General features: G+C 41.1%; 1 protein-coding gene across 1 annotated transcript; it reads left to right on the top strand.

The window, feature by feature from the left end:
* Window positions 1-946: 946 nt before the first annotated feature.
* Window positions 947-21,238, top strand: vps11 (VPS11 core subunit of CORVET and HOPS complexes). The gene is made up of 16 exons (XM_069671584.1): window positions 947-1,106; window positions 2,111-2,259; window positions 2,358-2,493; window positions 2,606-2,769; window positions 3,224-3,471; window positions 4,601-4,802; window positions 4,926-5,077; window positions 14,145-14,331; window positions 14,509-14,652; window positions 15,523-15,720; window positions 15,822-15,983; window positions 16,160-16,293; window positions 19,455-19,657; window positions 19,814-19,985; window positions 20,249-20,471; window positions 20,661-21,238. The coding sequence occupies exons 1-16, from the start codon at window positions 965-967 to the stop codon at window positions 20,823-20,825; spliced, it is 2,781 nt and encodes a 926-aa protein (XP_069527685.1). The 5' UTR covers window positions 947-964; the 3' UTR covers window positions 20,826-21,238.
* The last annotated feature ends 1,957 nt before the right edge of the window (window positions 21,239-23,195 follow it).

Here is a 23,195-nt window from a genome sequence, read left to right as displayed (position 1 = left end):
TTAGGGATTAGGGGCTGACTGGGTTACAGATGCAAAATAAAATGCTTAGATTAAAATCAGTCATAAATGCCCAAAATACTTTCCTAAATGGTTGTTGTAAAGATATTTATTTATTGATTTTTCCAAGAAATGCCATTGCTGTTTCAGTATTTTCTGAAGATTTTTCTCATAAGAAAAATGGTTTTAAAAATTACTTAAATTACTGTGGGGCAAAGAATCTGCCATGACATTCTGTGCTGACATTCACCTCCAATTTGAATTGAAAGACTCACAGAAGAACAACCCCCCTAAAATGACCTTAGTTTTCGAGATAGATTTTTCTAGATATTGCAACATTTATGAGTTTTAACCACCGTAGGATAGTATGAATAAATTAATTGAACGTATTCTCTTCTCTTTAAACATTTACTCCAACTTGGCCCCATTTTCAGTGTCGTTTTAGAAGTGCTGGCTCCAGTGTTAGAGGCTGGTGACATCAGAGGGTGAAGTGAATAGTAAAATAATCTACTTTAATTTTAAGATAACAGTCTGTCATAGATAGGTTATAAACAACATCGTTTGATGAATGTCTCCTTACTTTAAAAATGTGTTTAAGTGTGTAAATTTCAAAGACTGTGAAAGGTATGTATAAAAACTTTGCTTTATTGTAAGAGGGAACTGTCTGTAAACATCCAGTCCAAACTCATTCTGATGTATTATCAGGAAAACATATTATAAGGCAGATGGTTTCCCTTTTCGAGATTATTGGTAAGATCCAAAAACAACAACAAAAAAATAATTTTGCAGTAAGATATTTTTATACAACCATCCATTCCATAAACTAAACATGGTCTAGTTATTCAAGAACACGGCTCCCCCCCTTTCTTTTTTCACGTCCCCTCTCTCTTTGACTGAAACCGGTTCACGTGATTTTCGTGTCACGTGACAAAGCCCCTGACACAGCTACTGTGCGAACGCTAACAAAATGGCAGCGTTCTTACAGTGGAGAAAATTTGTCTTTTTTGATAAAGACACACTGAAGGACCCTGTGGATAATGGGAAAAATTTTGTTCTTCCGAGCGGAATATCGGCCTGTGACTCCGGCCGAGGGCACATCGTTCTGGGAGATATCCTTTAAGCAGTTAGCTAGCTCAGCTAACATCATGCTAGTCAGTGAATTGACAGTTGAGGCTAGCCCCGACTCAACAACTGTACAGTGCTGTACCTTTTGTTAATAATTATAACTTGACATTAGCAGTAGCTGATCGTAGCAGTGAGGAGATACAGCCAGGGTGTGCTCCATTGTCTGGCATTGCTAAACGTCAAACCAAGCTCGGTCAGATAACTGTAGTTTTGGTTGTTGACAAAGAACATCTGAGTGAATTTGCTGAATGTTAGCTACTTTACTTTACTGCTTGAGATATTGTCCATTTCAGTCTACACTCAATCCACTTATATAATTCACCACCATAGATTTACCCTACTGTCCAATGCCTTAAATCAGCTGAATAATATTTACTAACGCTTCCTTATAGGCATTCAATAGCTATGGCATGAGGAACGTGGACATTTTATTAATATAATAATGTTAATTTTTGCTTTTTTAAGGTTTAACTGTGTTTTTTGACAACATTTTAAAGATGTCAATCATGTGTCGACGTCATTACCTGAAAGGCAAGCTAACAATACATGAGCAAATAGGTAACTTGGGTGGACTGTATAACAAAAAATACTCGGCACGCATTTTGTTATTGGAGCAAACATTCTTATTAAATTCCAGTTTATAGAGACCAACCTACTTGAAGAGAAATTAGTTTTTACCATTAAAATAATAATAGTCTTGCTTTGTTTCCAAAAACTGGGATGAACACAACTAGGATATTCATGCATGCTGTTGTTATTAAATGTTGTATTTGTTTATGTTTTGTAATTGACGTATGTGTTGTCAAATTTATGAAGATGTTTTCTTCATTTGATGTGTTTTCTTAAACTGCAGTGTGTTGAGCTCTCAGGGTCACCTTACAAAAGTACTGGAGGAATGACAACTCTAGAATAACTCAAATGGCGTCCATGACCTGCTCACTGCATCTCCACAGCTGTGCATAACTGTCCTTGACTTCCATAATGTTACATATGGATGGCAAGATCTGGACTCTGACACGCTCCCTGCAGCTGACATCTTTTCAGGCCTACAAGTTGCGAGTAACACACCTGTACCAGCTGAAGCAGCACAGCATCCTGGTATCAGTTGGGCAGGATGAACACGGAATAAACCCTCTAGTAAGTGTGCATTTTTCAAGAGGTGCCTGAAGCACATGACAATTGGTCAGAGGATTTTTGTGCACAGCCACTAAACTGAATGTGTTGTAATTTCTTAGGTAAAGGTGTGGAACCTTGACAAGAGAGACAGTGGAAATCCTCTCTGCACTAGGATTTTTCCCGCAATTCCTGGCAACAAACCAACGGAAGTGTCTTGCCTCAGTGTACATGAAAACCTCAACTTCATGGCCATTGGTAAGGCACAAAGAAACTGTCTGCTTTTGGCCCATTGACCTGGTGATGTCAGGCTGGCGTGGGAAAGAGTTTTCTCTTCCCATGTTATGAAGGATGTTGTGTTTTTTGACAGGCTTCACAGATGGCAGTGTGGTTTTGACCAAAGGTGACATCACACGAGATCGTCACAGTAAAACTCTGACTCTGCACGAGGGAACCAGCCCAGTCACCGGTCTCGCTTTCCGCCAAGTGGCAAAGGTCACAAACCTGTTTGTTGCCACTTTGGAGAAAGTGCATGTAAGTCTGGTTACTCCAAGAATATTGTGGAGAGGATAAACCCTTTTTAACTCATCTGGAGACTGGCTTTTAGCTTGAAGGAGAATTATTTATGAAAATATTTTCACATTAGAAGGGGACAAATAATCTGCCTCAGCAGGCAGCTGCAACATAATTCCTGGGGGCAAACGCTCAAACTATGTTTATCAGTGGTGCTCATTTTGCCACTTAATGGCTGAGATCGTTAGACAGATTGAGTCCCACTAAGATTAGAACTTTATTCAATGTACCTGACCATCATTTACAATCCAAAACATGTGATAGCAGGGCCCATATTCAATAACAAGAATTCCCCTTTAACCATAATGTATTAGTTCCTCCAGCAGCTGTAACTGAAAGATGGTACAATTTTCTAAATCCAAAGATAACCATGCTTCCCCTCTCGACTCCTGTCCCTTGGTCTCTCTTTGCTCAGTGCTACACCCTGTCCATCAAGGAGTATCCTAAAGTTGAGCTGGACACACACGGCTGTGCACTGCGTTGCTCCTCCCTGGCAGATCCCTCCCAGGATTCCCAGTTCATTGTGGCAGGTGATGAGTGCGTGTACCTGTACCAGCCTGATGAACGAGGTCCCTGCTTTGCCTTCGATGGACACAAGCTGTTGGCCCACTGGCACCGCGGATATCTGTTTTTACTCATCAGAGACACAAAGTCACCCAACAAGTAAGGACCATGAATGATTACACTGAATAAACAGGTTAAAGGGAAAGTTGTGTCTTGTTAAATCGGGGCCGTATTTTCACACATTTTGGGGTCAAAGGACTAAAAGGTACAAATGTTTTGGAATTACTCCAGTAGATTGCTTCAGCCAACAGCTGTGAAACGTGCCACTGACTCAGATTTTTATTTACACTGTCTGATAAAATTACGGGAAGGATCCCTGCAGATCAGGTGCTTTTTACCTCCAAGGATTAGGTCAACTAGACTCTAATTAGGTTATAATTGGGCTCATATTGATCATTATGGGGATAAAGTAATGGTGGAGCCAGTTCATTGACCAGATTGAGGCTGTGTTTACGTGATGCTGAAGAAAGATATTTATATAGAATATTTTTTGTTAATGTGAAAATACAGAAACACATCCTACAGATCCTGTTGGGTGTTTGGGCACATAACTTTAAGTTCTCATTATGTCTATTTACAAAGTGACCAATTGACAAAGTTCCAAGTCTTCTTCAATACAGCATGGTGTTCGTTTTGGAAATTATAGTCCCATGTCTTCGATGTTACAAAAAGACACTGAGGATTCAGTTCATTTTGTGTTTAGATGTTTTTTAAACTTTCATTCCAATTATTATCACAGTTACTGTGAATTATGGATGCACCATGCTATCGAAGCTAGCATTTTTGTTAGCTGACAACCTTAGCATTTGCTTTTCCCTCGCTCATCTCCAGCTCCTTGCTCTTGTCCAAATATGTTCTCTTCTGGCTCCAAAAAACTTCAATGGACATGGCCAAAACACATAACTAATCTAATACAAAGTCTATGGTGATCACTAAAAGACCCAGGGGCCGGATTCACAAAGCATTCTTAGGAAATCTTCTTAAGTGCAATGTTCTTCGTAACTTGTGTTAAGGAAAATTGATATTCCTGAATAAAGTTCTTATGTTTTTTTCCCTAACTTTATTCTTATGTTGCTACACAAGAAAAAATTAAGAATTAAGAACATTCTTAAGAACTTACTACAGTTTTATTCTTACAAATCTTTTGAAGTTTTTACTTAAGAATATGTTTGTGAATCCAGCCCCAGGTTCCTTATAAGCCTTTTGACAGCATTAATTTTCTACTCAGGACAGAGTTTGACAGCAGGGGGAGCTCTCCATCAGACAAACAACTTCTGACCATCTATGACCTGGACAACAAGTTCATCGCCTACAGTGCCTCTTTTGATGATGTCATCGATGTGGTGGCAGAGTGGGGCTCTTTCTACATCCTGACCAGAGATGGAAACATGTTTGTTCTTCAGGAGAAAGACACACAGACCAAACTGGAGGTGAGTCCAGAGGTTACAGGTGGTAACTTATGATTCATAGTTGTGTCCCTTATAGATGAACTCAATGATCAATAATACGGTGGATTGAGTAGCAAGGTTGTCACGTCCTTGTTTGCTTTTAAGATGCTGTTTAAGAAGAATCTGTTTGTGATGGCCATAAACCTGGCTAAGAGCCAGCACCTGGACAATGACGGACTGTCAGAGATCTTCAGACAGTATGGTGATCACCTTTACCTTAAAGGAGACCATGACGGAGCCATCCAGCAGTACATTCGGTATGAACATCACTTTATATTTGCTAGGGCTTAATGTGGAATGTGGTTTATTTGACAAGTCTATGAGCATTAAGTTCACTATTTTACCATGTTTAAGTGTTGAAGGTGGTGACAGCATTAGGATCCTCACAGAGACTTTCTTATTTATCCTTTACATTCATTACATCTCTCTTCAAAGCCACAAATATCCATTGACTAAAACAGTTATCTTTGCTAGAGCCCGACCGCTATTGGATTTTTGGGGCCAATGCCAATTCTGATATTAGGGAGTAAAAAATGTCCGATATCGATATATCGGCCGATATATTCACAAATGTTCAAAATGTATATGAAATTAAAATTAAAATTAAAATTCCAAATGATAAAGTCATTGTCACATTTGCATGACATACAGAATTCAAATAAAATAGTGTTTCTGTAGCAACTTTAATAGCACCAAAATAAATGATCAAATTAAATAGAAGTGAGTTTAACACAAAAACACACAAAAGTTGGAACAAAAATGATTTTCTTGTTTTTAATTTCCGTACTATTTCCGTAATTCTCCGTACTCCGTACTCTGTTACAGATAAAAGTCACAAAACACAGACCAGCTCATTTGACATATACTGTTTATAATAGTAATAAAAAGGTTAATGAGCAGGATTTCTATATGAAATATTCCCTCTTAATCAACATTATATTCCAGGAGAAGTGTGAGCTGAGGATCTGCCCTTCGTCTGTGTTTCTATTCTTATTATTCTGCTGTGTTTGGGGCATTTTGGACGATCTTTGGACTCAGGTCGGGACTCAAGACGTAGCATCACGGTGACATGGCTGTCTCTCTGCTCTGCTGTCTGTCTGTAACATTGTAACTTTAACATCTTTATGAGACGTGAAAGGGACTTCACAAAATGTCTTCATTTGCCGTTCTGTGAATGAGAAAAGTCCGCACGTGTGTGTCTGACTGCTGTAAGGAGCTGCAGGTGTGACTGAGGGCGGAGTAGACAGACGCACACACTTGGCAGCGCGACAATGGCTTATTAAAACCAAACCCTGTATCTTCCTGCGGGGTTGTACGGAGGTGTAGACGTGTAAGCTTGTTGTTTAGAGCGTAACCGCTGTGAAACTAGCAGACAATAAAGCTTAAAGCTCCTGTACCTTCGTTACTATCGAACTTAAAACTAACTGAGGGCCAGACTGTATACACGGGATCTCGTCTGAGCAGTTTAGATGTGCAGAGGGTAGAAACGGTGGTGATCTGAAAGCAAGCTTTCTTTGGCTGATTACTGAGATTTTTACATGAGTTTGTTGTTCACAATGTTTTGTTCTGTATGGGAAAGATAATGCTTCCCCTTGCTGTGTGTGATGCTCTGCTCAGCTGTAATGCGCACTCTGGCAGCGATATGGATGTTCCTCATTTCTCATCATGCCTGCCACCTAGTGCTGACTGAGTAGTTTAAGTTGTTAAGTTTGCTATTTATGTTCCAAAATTCAAAAAAAATTTGTTAGTGTTTTTAATGTGTCTGTTAAGAGCATATGTTCTGCATATGTAGGTAATTGTCCTTTTTGTGCTGGTTTCTAGTTGTAACCACAAGGGAGGTGGCTGTTACATTTCTTGACTTCAGCTGTATTTTGTATAGGGGGCAGCTAATGTTCACTTCAGTGATCTGGATCTTCATATCTCGTTCAGCTGCATGATTCGTTCATTACAATCGTTCACCAAGTCGTTCAGTGACTTTTCTGTTTTACCCGCAACACACTCACTCCTTCCTCACTCTCACTCCTTCAGGAATGATGATGGCTCCCATTGCATTCACCGGTCTTCTCATACAATCATCATGATATCGCAGTTATATTACTATATTTAAAAAAAATACCTTAAAATATTTCAAAATTGTGTTATCTCATTCTGTTGTTGTGTCACTGTTTTATTTTCGAGCTGTTGTAATACAGCTTCTAGTTTTGTACTTTGTACATTTCAGACACATAGGTCCATATCAGTATAAAACACAATACATAAAATAAAAGACAAAGACAACAACTTCATTGTACTTCACACAAAGTTATTGACCAGCCGGTTTGCTAAAAATAGTTAATATATTAACGTCGAACTTCCATTACAAAACATGCCGACCTTCTACTAATAAACATAATTTTGTTTGTGTTCATCTATCAGTGCTGTAAACATATGTGGGAAGCCTGAAAGATTAACCCCCGCCGCCTTAGTATGTTGTGGTCGAGGATCAGAATGACCTGTTGGGACTCATTTCGTTCACGACTGGGAGATGACCCGGTCACATTCATGAATGGTCAGTCATTCGCCCCCCCCTTGATGCTCAAACTGTCTGTTTGTCACTGTAAACAGAGAGTGCAGTCTGCTGTATAGTTAATATATTTCACACAGAACTGCAGAGGATTATCAGGCTTCATGATCAAACTAAGTTTTATATCATGTCATCAATTCAGTCCGTTATGACCCGCTCCCTCCCTCTGTGCCGGTGCTCCCCCCCTCTCAGCGCTGCGAGTCTGCATCACATGGTGTCAAAATTATCACTGCGCCCTCTGCATATCAGGAGGTGTAATGACTTTCTCCCACAGCACTGTTAAAATTAAAGTCATTTATATCGGAGGACATATACGCCGATACCGATATATCTGCTAAATGCGAATATCGGCTGATAAATCGGTCAGGCCCTAATCTTTGTTTCGAGTTTGTTTGTGTGTGACTTTTGTGTTTTAAATGGTTAGTTCACATCCAACAATATGTTAATATATCAAGATGGCCACAACAGCCTGAGCGTCTCTGACAGGTCTCCGTCTGCTACCCTAATTTGGGCCTGCTATAACTACTTTTACCGGCAGATCTCCATCTACCTCGATCTATAAAAGTCTGATTTATTTACCCACTGCTTAAACTTTGTTCGAGTATTTTCTTGCGCAGAAAATAACTAATTTGCTCCTCGCTATGGATCAAGACGGGGTCTCACTGCAAACAATTTGACTCAAAAATCGTGACTTTTCAAACTGGCCTAAATAACATTCAGGGATCTTTATCTTCACTTTGTGAGCAAGTCACGGAGCTCGAACAAAGAGTGAACTCTCATGAAGATAACATTGATGACCTGTGCAAACTCACAAAGAGGAAAATGCCTACCTGAAGGACAAAGCTGACGACGCTGAGAACAGAAATTCAGCATCCAACCTTCGCTTTTTAAATGTTCCTGTAAAAAGTGAAGGAAGAGACCCGATCGCCATCCTCAATCAGCTGATCCCACTACTTCTTGGCAAGGAAAGCTTTCCTACGGTGCCGGTGATTGAGAGGGCGCACCGCTTTCCCACCTTCAGCTCCAGTACCAGCACCAGATCTGCTCCTAGACCCATCCTGGTCAGGTTTTACGTTTCCAGGACAAAGTGAGCATTCTACGTCTGGCCAGGGAGAAAAGGGCGCTCACCAACATGGGTGCTCGAGTCCATATTTATCCTGACTTCAGTGCTGCTCTGAGCAATAAATGTCGGCAGTTTGATGCTGTCAAAAAGAAATTCCGTGCCGCTGATATCAAATACTCTCTGCTGTATCCCTGTATGCTGAGAGTGATGGTGGATGGAAAGCCAAAACTGTTCCGCTGTCCCAAGAAGGCTGAGACTTTTTACCGAGACCTCTCCCTCTCCTCCCCGTGAGTAGACATCCTGCAGCTTTTTTTTTTTTGTGTTCTTCTTCACTGGATCACATTGCGTAACTGGAACAATATTAATGACTGCATTATTTAAGTACCTTCAATTTACTCTTTCCGTTCTGTGCAATAGATAGTTTTTGACAAACCTTAACTTTATTTTGCCTATATTACGACTTCAGTTGTTTGACGTTAAATGTGAGGCTGGCTGTGTTCCTTAACGTTGCATTGTCGTAAAACCATCTAATACTGAATGTTTGAAAAACTTCTGCCTTTCCTGAAATGAAATGAATGGCCTTATTTCTTTTGTTTATTTAAACTTTTAGTTTTTTTTATATATCATTGTGAGTATTGGAGGTCATGTATATAATTTTATGGATGATCTATATTTTTTGACTGTGAATAAGCAGGGCCACTGACTCATGCCCATTTGTATACTATGTAGCAGTCTGAGCCTGTGGTTATTTGCTCTTTCTTTTTTAGTTCACCTGCTGTTTAGTTCCTCTCATGTTTTCGTGTGTGTCTGTGTGTGCGTGTGTATGCGCGCGCGTGCGTGGTGTTTGTCTGTCTGTCCTGTTTGCTGCTCTCACTCTCTCCATAGAGCATGGGTTAGTCTTTACAAACCCAGTATTATCACTATATATCGGAAACATGGCTACAGAATAAAATCACAAATGATGATGATGGTTCATTGGTGACTCTAAATTGCCCATAGGTGTGGGTGTGAGTGCGAAAGATTGTTTGTCTCAATGTGTCAGCCCTGTGATTGACTGGCGACCAGTTCAGGGTGTACCCCGCCTTTCGCCCAAATGACGGCTGGGATAGGCTCCACCCCCTGCGACCCTGAACAGGATAAGCGGTATACAGTGCATACGGAAAGTATTCACAGCGCTTCACTTTTTCCACATTTTTTTATGTTACAGCCTTATTCCAAAATGGATTAAATTAATTTTTTTCCTCAAATTTCTACACATAAAACCCCATAATGACAACTTAAAAAAAGTTTGTTTGAAATTTTTGCAAATTTATTAAAAATAAAAAACGAAGAAATCACTTGTACATAAGTATTCACAGCCTTTGCGATCAAGCTCAAAATTGAGCTCAGGTGCATTCTGTTTCCACTGATTGTCCTTGAGATGTTTCTACAGCTTAACTGGAGTCCACCTGTGGTAAATTCAGTTGATTGGACATGATTAGGAAAGGCACACACCTGTCTATATAAGGTCCCACAGTTAACAGTGCATGTCAGACCACAAAACAAGCATGAAGTCAAAGGAATTGTCTGTAGACCTCCGAGGCAGGATTGTCTTGAGGCATAGATCTGGGGAAGGGTACAGAAAAATTTCTGCTGCTTTAAACGTCCCTATGAGCACAGTGGCCTCCATCATCCGAAAATGGAAGAAGTTTGGAACCACCAGAACTCTTCCTAGAGCTGGCCGTCCCTCAAAACTGAGTGATCGGGGGAGAAGGGCTTTAGTTAGGGAGGTGACCAATAACCCGATGGTCACTCTGACAGAGCTCCAGCGTTCCTCTGTGGAGAGAGGAGAACCTTCCAGAAGGACGACCATCGCTGCAGCACTCCACCAATCAGGCCTGTATGGTAGAGTGGCCAGACGGAAGCCACTCCTTAGTAAAAGGCACATGGCAGCCCGCCTGGAGTTTGCCAAAAGGCACCTGAAAGACTCTCAGACCATGAGAAACAAAATTCTCTGGTCTGATGAGACAAAGATCGAACTCTTTGGCGTGAATGCCAAGCGTTATGTTTGGAGGAACCAGGCACCGCTCATCACCTGGCCAATACCATCCCTACAGTGAAACATGGTGGTGGCAGCATCATGCTGTGGGGATGTTTTTCAGCGGCAGGAACTGGAAGACTAGTCAGGATTGAGGGAAAGATGAATGCAGCAATGTACAGAGACATCCTGGAGGAAAACCTGTTCCAGAGCGCTCTTGACCTCAGACTGGGGCGACGGTTCATCTTTCAACAGGACAACGACCCTGAGCACACAGCCAAGATATCGAAGAAGTGGCTTCAGGACAACTCTGTGAATGTCCTGGAGTGGCCCAGCCAGAGCCCAGACTTGAATCCAATTGAACATCTCTGGAGGGATCTGAAAATGGCTGTGCACCGACGCTCCCCTTCCAACCTGATGGAGCTTGAGAGGTTTTGTAAAGAGGAATGGGCGAAACTGGCCAAAGATAGGTGTGCCAAGCTTGTGGCTTCATATTCCAAAAGACTTGAGGCTGTAATTGCTGCCAAAGGTGCCACAACCAAGTATTGAGCAAAGGCTGTGAATACTTATGTACAAGTGATTTCTTTGTTTTTTATTTTTAATAAATTAACAAAAATTGCAAACAAACTTTTTTTAAGTTGTCATTATGGGGTTTTATGTGTAGAATTTTGAGGAAAGAAATTAATTTAATTCATTTTGGAATAAGGCTGTAACATAACAAAATGTGGAAAAAGTAAAGCGCTGTGAATACTTTCCGTATGCACTGTAGAATAATGGATGGATGGATGGATGGGTGAATGATAAAAGGAAAATTGATGGTGTGGCCACATATGTTGTATGTATGTATGTATGCAAATCTTGTCTCTGAGTGTGACCTTCCTAATGTTGAGCCAGTTAATTTTGAATGTCTATTTATTAATATTATACTTCATAATAACAAAGATTTAACTATTGGTATCATTTATAGGCCTCCCTCTGCCTCAGCTGACTCTACAAAGTGTATTTTGTCAACTTTTAATTCTCTTGAGAGACATAATGAAAAACATGCCAAAGATAGCATTCATAACCTGAGACTGAAACGTATTCTTAATAAAAGGAACAAAAGCGTCATAAACCAGCTACAGATTAATAATGAAACTGTTTCTGATCCTTTACTTATTTCCTATGCTTTTAAGTGTTTCCATGCTTTTAAGTGTTTCCCTTCTATTGGTGGATCTTAAAACTTAAATTCATATGGTACAGCTGGTTGCTTAAACTCAACCACTTCCAATGGTTCATTTTCTGTGAGTAAAATCTTGCCCATTGATGTTTTTAATGTTATATGTGAGTTAAAAGAAAGCAGTAGTGCTGGTCCAGACAGTTTGGAGGCCAAATTTGTTGCTTGCTGCTCATGTAATAATGTATCGCCTTTGTGATTTTTTTGCAATCACTGATATCTTGCACATCTGTACAGTTTTTAATTCACACCTGTTGTACATATTTTATATTATACGTATTGCTTTTTATATTTTTATTCTTATTGTCTGTTTTTATATTATTCTATTTTAGTCTTTTACTATTTTTTATAATGTGTTAATTGTTCTGCACCAAAACCACCAAAACAAATTCCTTGTATGTGTAAACCTACTTGGCAATAAACCTGATTCTGATTCTGATTTATTTAATCTGCCTCTGTCTACTTATTCAATTCCCTCCATTTGGAAATGTGTCAGAGGTACCCCTCTTTTTAAAGGTGAGACCCATCTCATGTAAATTACTATCTACCTATATTTATTACTTGCTCTATTGCAAAAGTATTTGAGAAACTTATCTATAATCAGTTATCACGGTACATCAACCAGTTCAGTATTTCATCTCCTTCCCAATTTATGTTTTAGACCCAATTTTTCCACAACCACTGCTCTTCTTAATTTAACTAACGATGTGTTCTCATCTTTTGATAAAGGCCAACTCGGGGGGAATTTTTATTGATCTTTCGTAAGCTTTTGATATGGTTGATCACTACCTCCTCCTTATATTGGTTTAGATCAAAATGCTCTCCTCTGGTTTTTCTACAAGGTTCCACAGTGGGACAACTCCTTTTTTCTATCTTTATTAATGATTTCCCGCTTATGTGTTCAAACTGTCTTGCTCATCTTTATGCTGATGACACTGTTATCTACATTTCCAACTCAGACATAACACAAATTCAGAATTCTTTACAGTTTGATTTTAACTCGTTTTAAAACTGGTTTCATCATAACAGACTCTTACTGAATAAGAAGAAGTCCTGCAGCACGGTGTTTGGTTCACGACAAAATCACTCATATCCCTTTGATTTACACGTTCATTTTGATGATGGGTCACCCCTTGAGAATGTTGATACTTTCAAATATCTTATTCTTATTCTTATATTCTACTTTGAGTTGACCCTGAACTCTCCTTTAAACCCTACATTGATTTATTACAATAAAAGCATATGGCTGTCTGAACTCACTCAATAAATTGCTTTACATTTCAAGTCAGAAAAAGGATAATTTCTCAGTTGATTTTAATGATTATTGATTATGTTAATATTGTTTATCAGAACACCTCTGACACTAATCTTAAGCCCCTTAATGTTGTTTTTGATTCCCTTTGTAGATTTATCTTGAGGTGTCCATACAGAACTCACCATTGTTTCATGTATAAATCACTTAATTGGCTGCAGCTTAAATCTAGATGGCAATTTCACTGGGTTCAGTTTATTTTCAAATGTGTTCATTTTAATTGCCCCTCCTATTTAAAAAAAGTCTTTGGTTCCATATAGTTCTTTGCATTCACTCAGACATATGCAATATCCCTTTTTCTTTGTCCCAAGAATTTTCAAAGAAGTTGGTAGCCGTTCATTTCAATACAAAGCTCCATTTGACTGGAATAATCTTCCTTTATTTTTGAGGTCAATTACCTCTTGCTGCTGCTTCAGGACATCTTTATTTTCTTATCTTAAAACAACCTGTTCATATGTTTGATTTGTGTGTACTTGAAGTACACTGCTTCAGTTATTCTGTATGTTTATGTAACGATCCAGGTCACTGTATTTATTATGAAAATTCTGCTTGCACGAAGCTGAGGGGTGTGGGTGGGGTAAGTGAGGGTGAGGGTGAGGGTGAGGGTGAGCGAAATGTCTGTACTGCTGTGTATGTTTGTTATGTACAGTTGTTGTTTTTTTGGTTTGTTTGTTTGTTTGTTTGTGCATGTTTTATAATTTTGTATTTGTGTTTATAGGACCCCCTCAAAAATGAGATGCTGCATCTCAAGGGGCTATCCTTTGAAAAAATTTAAATATTTATGTAACACACAATATCAGTTGTAAATACAATCACCTTTACAGGATGTACTTGGATGGAGTGCATTTCACCTTTGGGATAACTTTGCAGACATTGCAGTTGTGTCCGTTGCTGACTGAAGCTACTGAAACTTACAGCAGCCATTTGAAAAGATTTTTTGACCAATTAGCCATTTACACACCCAAACATGTAAAATAAAATAGGGCCAATGTTTACAATACCAGAATTCCCCCGTACAGATATGTTAGAAACAAGGGGATAAGATTAGCTTTTGTTCTTTGTTAGTTTTTAAAATAGCATTTAAAGTTGCACTTTTTTTAATAGCAAAGTTTTTTCTGATAAATCTCTGTTAAAAACATCAATGTTCTTGCAGAACCATTGGAAAACTGGAGCCATCTTACGTCATCAGGAAATTCCTGGACGCACAGAGGATCCACAACCTGACAGCATATCTGCAAGCCCTGCACAGGCAGTCACTGGCCAACGCAGACCACACCACACTGCTGCTGAATTGTTACACCAAGCTGAAGGACAGCTCCAAGCTGGAGGAGTTCATTAAGGTGGGGGTGTTCATCTAATGACAAATAGAAAAGTAATTTGGGCTCTATCAGAGTGCGGTTGGTTCTCAGTATCTGTGCAACATAAAGTGCATGTTTTAAAGCCTAGGTTCTTAATAACAGGACACTAATGGCTGTCATATAAAAACACCATTGTACTCCTGCACTTATGTTCAACAGAGCAGTGAAAGTGAAGTCCACTTTGATGTTGAGATCGCCATCAAGGTTCTGCGGCAGGCCGGCTACCACAGCCACGCTGTGTTCTTGGCTGAGAAACACATGCACCATGAATGGTACCTGAAGATCCAACTGGAAGACCTCAAGGTAAAAACCTTTATTGTTGATGTGCAAACTCTTGTAAGAGACATGTTTTAAGATCCATCTCTCGCAATCAGGAACTGGCTTGTTCAGTCTTGAATATTCTTGTTAAGTTTCTCAGAGGACTGGAGAGCGATTGCTGAAAGTGATGTCAAAGTGTTTCATTGGGTTTACTGTCTTGGGTGTGGTCCCACCAGAACTTAGAGCTGTCCACTTCTGATCGGATCACTGAGGGTCTCATTTAATTACCAGGTTTAGACAGGGAACGTGCTGCAGCCTGTGAGAGAACAGAAAAGAGTCGGTTTACTCTTCACTGTAACATTTATAACTCACGCCTGCTCCCTCTCTCTCTGCTGTCTTACACGCCTCTTGACAAGTAAAAGACTTGTTAAATGACGGCATAGGGAACATTTATGTAAAAAATCAATCAATCAAGCAATCAAATTGTATTTGTGTAGCGCCAAATCATGACCAAAGTTATCTCGAGACACTTTACAAAAAGGAGCCGGCAGAGGCCGTACTCTTTGTTAAGTTATTTAAAGAGAGGCCCAACATGAATCACGATGAGTAGCACTTAGCAACATTCGGCACATCGGCACACTTCCTTTTTACAGGCTGAAACCTCGAGCAGAACCAGACTCATGTTGAACAGCCATCTGCCTCGACTGGATGGGCTGAAAAATGGGATAGAAGGAGATGCAGGATAGAGACAGGCAAAGAGAGCAACAACAACATGTGTTCTTGTTACAACAACAACATATAACATATAACATATGTCCAAAGACTTGTGTGAACAAAATAATGGGTCACTTACAGACAGAAGAAGCCAGCAGTGTTATGTATTTCATGTCTGAAAAGTGTTTTCTCAAAACCCAGAACTATCAGGAAGGGCTGCGTTACATTGGACGTCTGCCTTTTGAACAAGCTGAGAGCAACATGAAGCGTTACGGCAAGACGCTGATGCACCACGTTCCTGAAGGTACCACGCTGCTCCTGAAGGGCTTATGCACCAACTACCAACCCAGTGGAGACACTGCTGAAAGAGACAGTCTGGAGAGAGGCCGGTTTGACAAGGTCAGCTTGTCATTTACAAGCGCACTGTAATAGCCCTGTGGAGATATCATATGCATGTATGTGTTCTCATAAACAACTGTCCACACCTGTTTTTGTTGAAGGCCAACTCTGAGGAATTCATCCCAATTTTTGCAAACAACCCTCGGGAGCTGAAAGCTTTCCTGGAGCACATGATCGAGGTGGACCCCCACTCTCCTCAGGGTGTGTATGACACACTGCTGGAGCTCCGGCTGCAAGACTGGGCACACGAACAAGACCCTGAGGTAGGTCCAAAACACACAGACCAGCCATGATCCTTGCACAATACGTTATAATGAAGTTAGCAGTTGATTTATGTTGTTGTGTGATAATGTTCTCACAAAAATATTAGGCTTGGTAGAAAACTTGTTGTCAAGGGGGAAATCATTTTAACTTTTTTTCTCATGTATATGTTTGACAGAGAAAAAATGTCCTGCAGGGGGAAGCTGTATCGCTGCTGAGGAGTGACAACACTGTGTTTGACAAAGCTCTGGTCCTCTGCCAGATGCACAACTTCAAAGAAGGCGTCCTCTACCTTTACGAGAAGGGCAAACTGTAAGTGAGGGGAGCAGCTGTGTCACAATCAATCAAACTAACATCTAACTAATCAATAGTTAATATGAATGTTGAATCTAATGACACAATCTTTAAAACACATTTATTTCCAACAATTTATTCACACATAATGTCACTGACCAACTACGTACAGAGGACACTGAAGAATATTAGCCTCAATGGCAAAGTTTGCAGTCTGGCTGAAAGCACTTCCTTTTTTCTTGATTGTTTTATATTAATAATTTTAGATTTTTTTTTTGGTTTTTGCCTTTATTATATCGGACAGCTGATGAGAGACGGGAAATGTGGGGGGAAAGTGTGGGGGATGACATGCACCAAACCTACCTCTAACGCTCTACCAACAGAGCTAAACCAGCACCCCATTTTTTTGAATTCATTTCTTTTGTAGAAATACTCTTTCAAGGCAGGCCAAATGCAAACCCACCCAGAGGTAGTTCATTGATGCTCATTGAGCGTCCCAACCTTCGTCTTAGTTTTCTCTCCTCTCTTACGGCTTCTCTCTTTCCTCCTGCTCCTCTTTGCCTCCTTCCTACTCTTTTCTCCTGATCATGGTAAATGGTAAATGGTAAATGGTAAATGGACTGTACTTATATAGCGCTTTTCTAGTCTTTGCGACCACTCAAAGCTGCTTTTACACTACATATCACATTCACCCATTCACACACTGATGGCAGAGGCTGCTACGTAAAGTGCCCAACTGTCAATCAGATATCACATTCATACCCGATGGCTATGCCACCGGGAGCAATTTGGGGTTCAGTGTCTTGCCCAAGGACACTTCGGCATGTAGCCTGACGGAGCTGGGGATCGAACCTCCGACCTTCCGATTGAAAGATGACCGACTCTACCACTGGGCCACAGCCGCCATCTCTGCCCTCCTGCTCCTCTCTTCACTCCTGGTCCCTTCTCTCAAACATCAGACATCCTTATCCAGGAGACCCAGCCATGGTTGACCAGGGCATGGTTTGTATTCATGTGGCGCTTGCTAATCCTCACAAGCCTGCTCTGTGGATCCAGAGCCACCTTGAGGCTTTCTCAGCTGCTTCAGAAGTGTTCTTGATGGCTCTGCTCCTTGCGAGTCCTCTGATACCAGCCAACAGAAGGCTTTTTGGAGTGAGTGCCCTACAACAGCTCTGCAGCCTACCTTGATGGGCATACATTTAGTTTTCCAGCCCTGCGTGCGACAGTCAGTGACCAGTTGTCCATACTTGGTTCCTAATAGCAATAGCTCAGTTGGTTGTGTGTGTTTTTTACTGTGGCTGCTGATGACTTCTGCAATGGGGTTCAGAACCTGGTTATGACACTAAGTGTAGTGGAGTTAAATATACACTCACCGGCCACTTTATACGGTACACCTTGCTATTACTGGGTTGTACCCCCTTCAGAACTGCCTTCATTCTTCATGGCATAAATTCAACAAGGTGCTGGAAACATTCTTCAGAGATGTTGGTCCATGGTGACATGATAGCATCACGCAGTTGCTGCAGATTAGCATCTGGACTCAGCAGGAAATTTGCCAGGATTTATTTTATTCTAGTTCTGTGTTAATTGTTCTGCACCAAAATCACCAAAACGAATTCCTAGTATGTGTGAACCTACTTGGCAATAAACCCCGATTCTGATTCTGATTCGTTGGCTGCACATCCATGATGCAAATCTCCCGTTCCACCACATCCCAAAGGTGCTCTATTGGACTGAGGTCTGGTGACTATGGAGGCCATTTGAGTACAGTGAACTCATTGTCATGTTCAAGAAACCAGTTTGAGATGATTTGAGCTTTGTGACATGGTGCTTTATCCTGCTGGAAGTAGCCAACAGAAGATGGGGACACTGTGGTCATGAATGGATGGACATGGTCAGAAGCAATACTCAGGTTAAACGATGCTCAATTGGTACTAAGGGACCCAAAGTTTATATCTCTATGCCATTACACCACCACCGCCAGCACGAACTGTTGATACGAGACAGGATGGATCTTAGCTTTCATGTTGTTAATGACAATTGTTCATTCTAACCCTACCATCCGAATGTCGCAGCAGAAATCAAGACTCATCAGACCAGGCAACGTTTTTCCAATCTTCTATTGTCCACATTTTGGTGAGCCCGCGAATCATAGCCTCAGTTTCCTTTTCTTAGCTAACAGGAGTGGCACCCGATGTGGTCTTCTGCTGCTGTAGCCCATCTGCTTCAAGGTTCGATGTGTTGTGCGTTCAGAGATGCTCTTCTGCATACCTCGGTTGTAACAAAGTTATTTGTGTTACTGTTGCCTTTCTATCAGCTCGAACCAGTCTGGCCATTCTCCTCTGACCTCTGCCATCAACAATTCATTTTGGATATTTTCTCTTTTTTGGACCATTCTCTGTATACCCTAGAGATGGTTGTGCGTAAGAATCCCAGTAGAGCAGCAGTTTCCGAAATCCTCAGACCAGCCCGCATGGCACCAACGACCATGCCACGTTCAAAGTCACTTAAATCACCTTTCTTCCCCATTCTGATGCTCGGTTTGAACTTCCGCAGATCGTCTCAACCATGTCTACATGCCTAAATGCAATGTCCCTCCTTCTGAGCACAGTGGGCTGCTTGGAGACTCCACTTTGCCCCAACAGAAGAGGTTTGCTGGGCTAAGGTGGACATTGTACGGGAATGTGTTAAAAGAGATCATGTGTGTTTATCATTGATAAGAAGTTATAATGATTGTGATTAATAAACACAAGTGCAAACTTAACAGATGAACACTTTTGGACAGATGATGAATGATTTAGTCCTCTTTAAAACTTATAATTTACATATCAGATTAGTTGAATATAAACATGAATTTATATGACTTATTAACTCTTTAGGTGTAACACATATTTTTCAGGATTTTTTTTTTTAATTTCATCCTGCTTGTACTGTCTTCTATACATGAGCAATGTATAAACAGTCAGCTAAATGCCTCTCTTTTACTACGACTCCATAGACAGAATGCAGGTTTGTCCACAGGTTTAATAGTCAGGAAAGGGTGAAACTGAAAACAATACAAAAAATACAACTAAGCTGTTGTACATTAAACAAAGGGTGAACCAAACCTGGTTAACAAACAGAAGTAATAACCTAACTTAACTGTGGATAAGTTGTACATGATTTGCCGTTGTGTGCAGATATCAGCAGATAATGCATTACCACATGCAGAATGAGGAGTACGGAAAGGTGGTCGAGGCCTGCAAGCGCTACGGGGACCAAGAGGGATGCCTTTGGGAGCAGGCGCTGGGTTACTTTGCAAGAAAAGAAGAAGACTGCAAGGCCTACATTAGTGAGGTCCTTCATCACATTGACCAGAACAACCTCATGCCTCCATTACTAGGTGAGCTTGTGGACATTTCTATATTTATACTTCCTGCGTGCTTGATTCTGATCCAAATCTCACATTAGAAGGTAAAAGTGAAGATTACATCACTGGTGGTGATGTTTGAAAATTAGCACTGCAATAAAGGATTTATTTTTTTATGACCTGCCATAGTGGTGCAGACACTGGCACACAACTCGACAGCCACTCTCTCCGTCATCAAAGACTACCTTATCAACAAGTTGCAGAGGGAGAGCCAGCAGATAGAAGATGATGAGCGCAAAATCCGCCAGTATCGCGAGGAAACGGCTCACCTCCGCTCGGAGATTCAGGAGCTCAAAACGAGGTGGGTCACATGAACGATGGGATTTTCCATTAACTTTACTCTTGGGGTATGTAACCAGCCAGGAGACATATTTATCATTACCAGGTGTTGTTTTTATTGATAAACAACACCAGTTCTAGCAGTTACTAACCGTACGCTTGTCATCCTCATGCTTGTGACTTTTATTGTTGCTACTGTTTGTTACAGCCAGTATAGCTCAAAGGGGGGGAACTGGCGCAGATGAGGCTGGTAAACATTTTTTTTCTCCCCCAATATTTCCACAGTGCCAAGATATTCCAGAAGACCAAGTGCAACATGTGTAACAGCCCCCTGGAGCTGCCGTCTGTTCATTTCCTGTGCAGCCACTCCTTTCACCAACACTGCTTCGAAAGCTATGCAGAAAGTGAGGCTGAGTGCCCAACCTGCACGCCAGAGAACCGTAAAGTCATGGACATGCTGCGCGCCCAGGACCAGAAACGGGACCTGCATGACCACTTCAACAGACAGGTAACAGTACTGGAGTTTTGACCAGAAGACACTTCACCATAAACAATGTAACATTAACAAACATTCACTTTTTTATTGTGGCCTTCCATAATCTTTTTTAATGTAATCTAGTCATCTGTAAGTAATTACCGTAAGTCGTGCATCTTTAGCATCTGACTGCTCTCATCATGTCTTTATTATGCTTTTCAGCTACGCAGCTCTAATGATGGTTTCTCTGTTGTGGCGGACTACTTCGGTCGAGGAGTGTTTAACAAACTGACTCTGGTCACCGACCCGCCTGGTAGCAAAACCGTTGGGAGTCTAGAAGTCAACCTGCAGAGAGATCTTCTTATCCACACCAAGAGAAACTGTTAGAAGCCCCAGCTTGTGATTGTGCTCTGAATCCTGCCAGAGCAGGCACTTTGTGTCTAGCATCATATCAGCGCGAGCTCTCCACCACACGCTTTTCTGCACAGGATGCCATGTTTTAAACAGCAAATGCTTCTGCCTGCTTTTAGTACCCCTGATGGATCCTCTTTGCAATAGCAGTGCTTCTAGTCTCAGTCATGATTCCCTGGAAACTATAAATGCACTTACGTTTTGAACATCTAATGCTGTGTCCTAAAACCTTGCAGAATTACACCTTGGAGGGTTTTGCTTTGATGTGTTTCCTTGTCCTGAATATGTAATCTTGCACATATCAAAAGAAGTTCAGTCATCTGTCATTAATACAATTATTCGATGTGTTTCACCTTAACTTCATGAATAAAATTGTGAATAAAGTCATTAAGTGCATTTCCTTCAAGTAGCTTTGACTCTTGTTTTATAGGTTCTGCTGTTTCTACACTGAACCAAAATATAAACACAACACTTTTGTTTTTGCTCCCATTCTTCATGAGCTGAACCAGAAACCAGTCAGTATCTGGTGTGACCACCGTTTGCCTCACGCAGTGCAACACATCTCCTTGGCATAGAGTTGATCAGGTTGTTGATTGTGGCCTGTGGAATGTTGGTCCACTCCTCTTCAATGGCTGTGCCAAGTTGCTGGATATTGGCAGGAACTGGAACACGCTGTCGTATACGCCGATCCAGAGCATCCCAAACATGCTCAGTGGGTGACATGTCCGGTGAGTATGCTGGCCATGCAAGAACTGGGATGTTTTCAGCTTCCAGGGATTGTGTACAGATCCTTTCAACATGGGGCCGTGCATTATCATGCTGCAACATGAGGTGATGGTTGTGGATGAATGGCACAACAATGGGCCTCAGGATCTCATCACGGTATCTCGTAAAATGCACCTGTGTTCGTTGTCCATAACATACGCCTGCCCATACCATAACCCCACCGCCACCATGGGCCACTCGATTCACAACGTTGACATCAGCAAACCGCTCACCCACACGACGCCATACACGCTGTCTGCCATCTGCCCTGTACAGTGAAAACTGGGATTCATCCGTGAAGAGAACTCCTCTCCAAAGTGCCAGACGCCATCGAATGCGAGCATTTGCCCACTCAAGTCGGTTACGACGACGAACTGCAGTCAGGTGGAGACCCCGATGAGGACGACGAGCATGCAGATGAGCTTCCCTGAGATGGTTTCTGACAGTTTGTGCAGAAATTCTTTGGTTATGCAAACTGATTGTTGCAGCAGCTGTCTGGGTGGCTGGTCTCAGACGATCTTGGAGGTGAAGATGCTGGATGTGGAGGTCCTGGGCTGGTGTGGTTACACGTGGTCTACGGTTGTGAGGCCGGTTGGATGTACTGCCAAATTCTCTGAAACGCCTTTGGAGACGGCTTATGGTAGAGAAATGAACATTCAATTCACGGGCAACAGCTCTGGTGGACATTCCTGCAGTCAGCATGCCAATTGCACGCTCTCTCAAAACTTGCGACATCTGTGGCATTGTGCTGTGTGATAAAACTGCACATTGAGAGTGGCCTTTTATTGTGGCCAGCGAAAGGCCCACCTGCACAATAATCATGCTGTCTAATCAGCATCTTGATATGTCACACCTGTGAGGTGGATGGATTATCTCGGCAAAGGAGAAGTGCTCACTAACACAGATTTAGACAAATTTGTGAACAATATTTGAGAGAAATAGGCCTTTTGTGTACATAGAAAAAGTCTGTGATCTTTGAGTTCAGCTCATGAAGAATGGGAGCAAAAACAGAAGTGTTGCATTTATATTTTTGTTCAGTGTATATTCTGCTATTGAGGCCGTTGTCATAAACATACTTGTCATAAACATACTTGTCATATATAACATTACTATGAAAGTCATGTCAGATCACATTACATTACTATACATGAAAGAATATTTTCAAATATGACATATCCTTAGCTTCAAAATCACACTGGTCCATAAAACAGGTTCCATCTGGCATTGGGTGCTTGGACCCTGTGACCGCTCCATTCAGGTCTCCTCCCTCTTGTCAATGTAATTATTAAGCCTTGTTTTTCCCTTTACCAGTGAGATTAGGATTTTTTCTTCAACTGCTTTGGATATTTCTCCATTATCAACCATCAGCCAGCAAAGGTCATATTACTTTTGTAACACTAATTATTAGGGAGGCACCGATTGAGAAAATCAGGGCAGATACCAATGTTTAAAACAACAATTTTGCAGATGGCCGATGCCGCTATGGGTGTTTTTTTCAATAACTGTAATTTTTGTTATTAGAAATTCCCTTGTATGGATAAGGAGCCAAAATTAACTTTAATTAAAAAAAATAAATGTATT

The sequence above is a fragment of the Semicossyphus pulcher genome, unplaced genomic scaffold (genome assembly GCF_022749685.1).
Source record: "Semicossyphus pulcher isolate SPU_LCO1_2020_fin unplaced genomic scaffold, fSemPul1.0.p SCAF_10, whole genome shotgun sequence".
NCBI lineage: Eukaryota > Metazoa > Chordata > Actinopteri > Labriformes > Labridae > Semicossyphus > Semicossyphus pulcher.
Note: the sequence above shows the minus strand (reverse complement) of the source record. Positions and strands in the feature narration are given on the sequence as shown.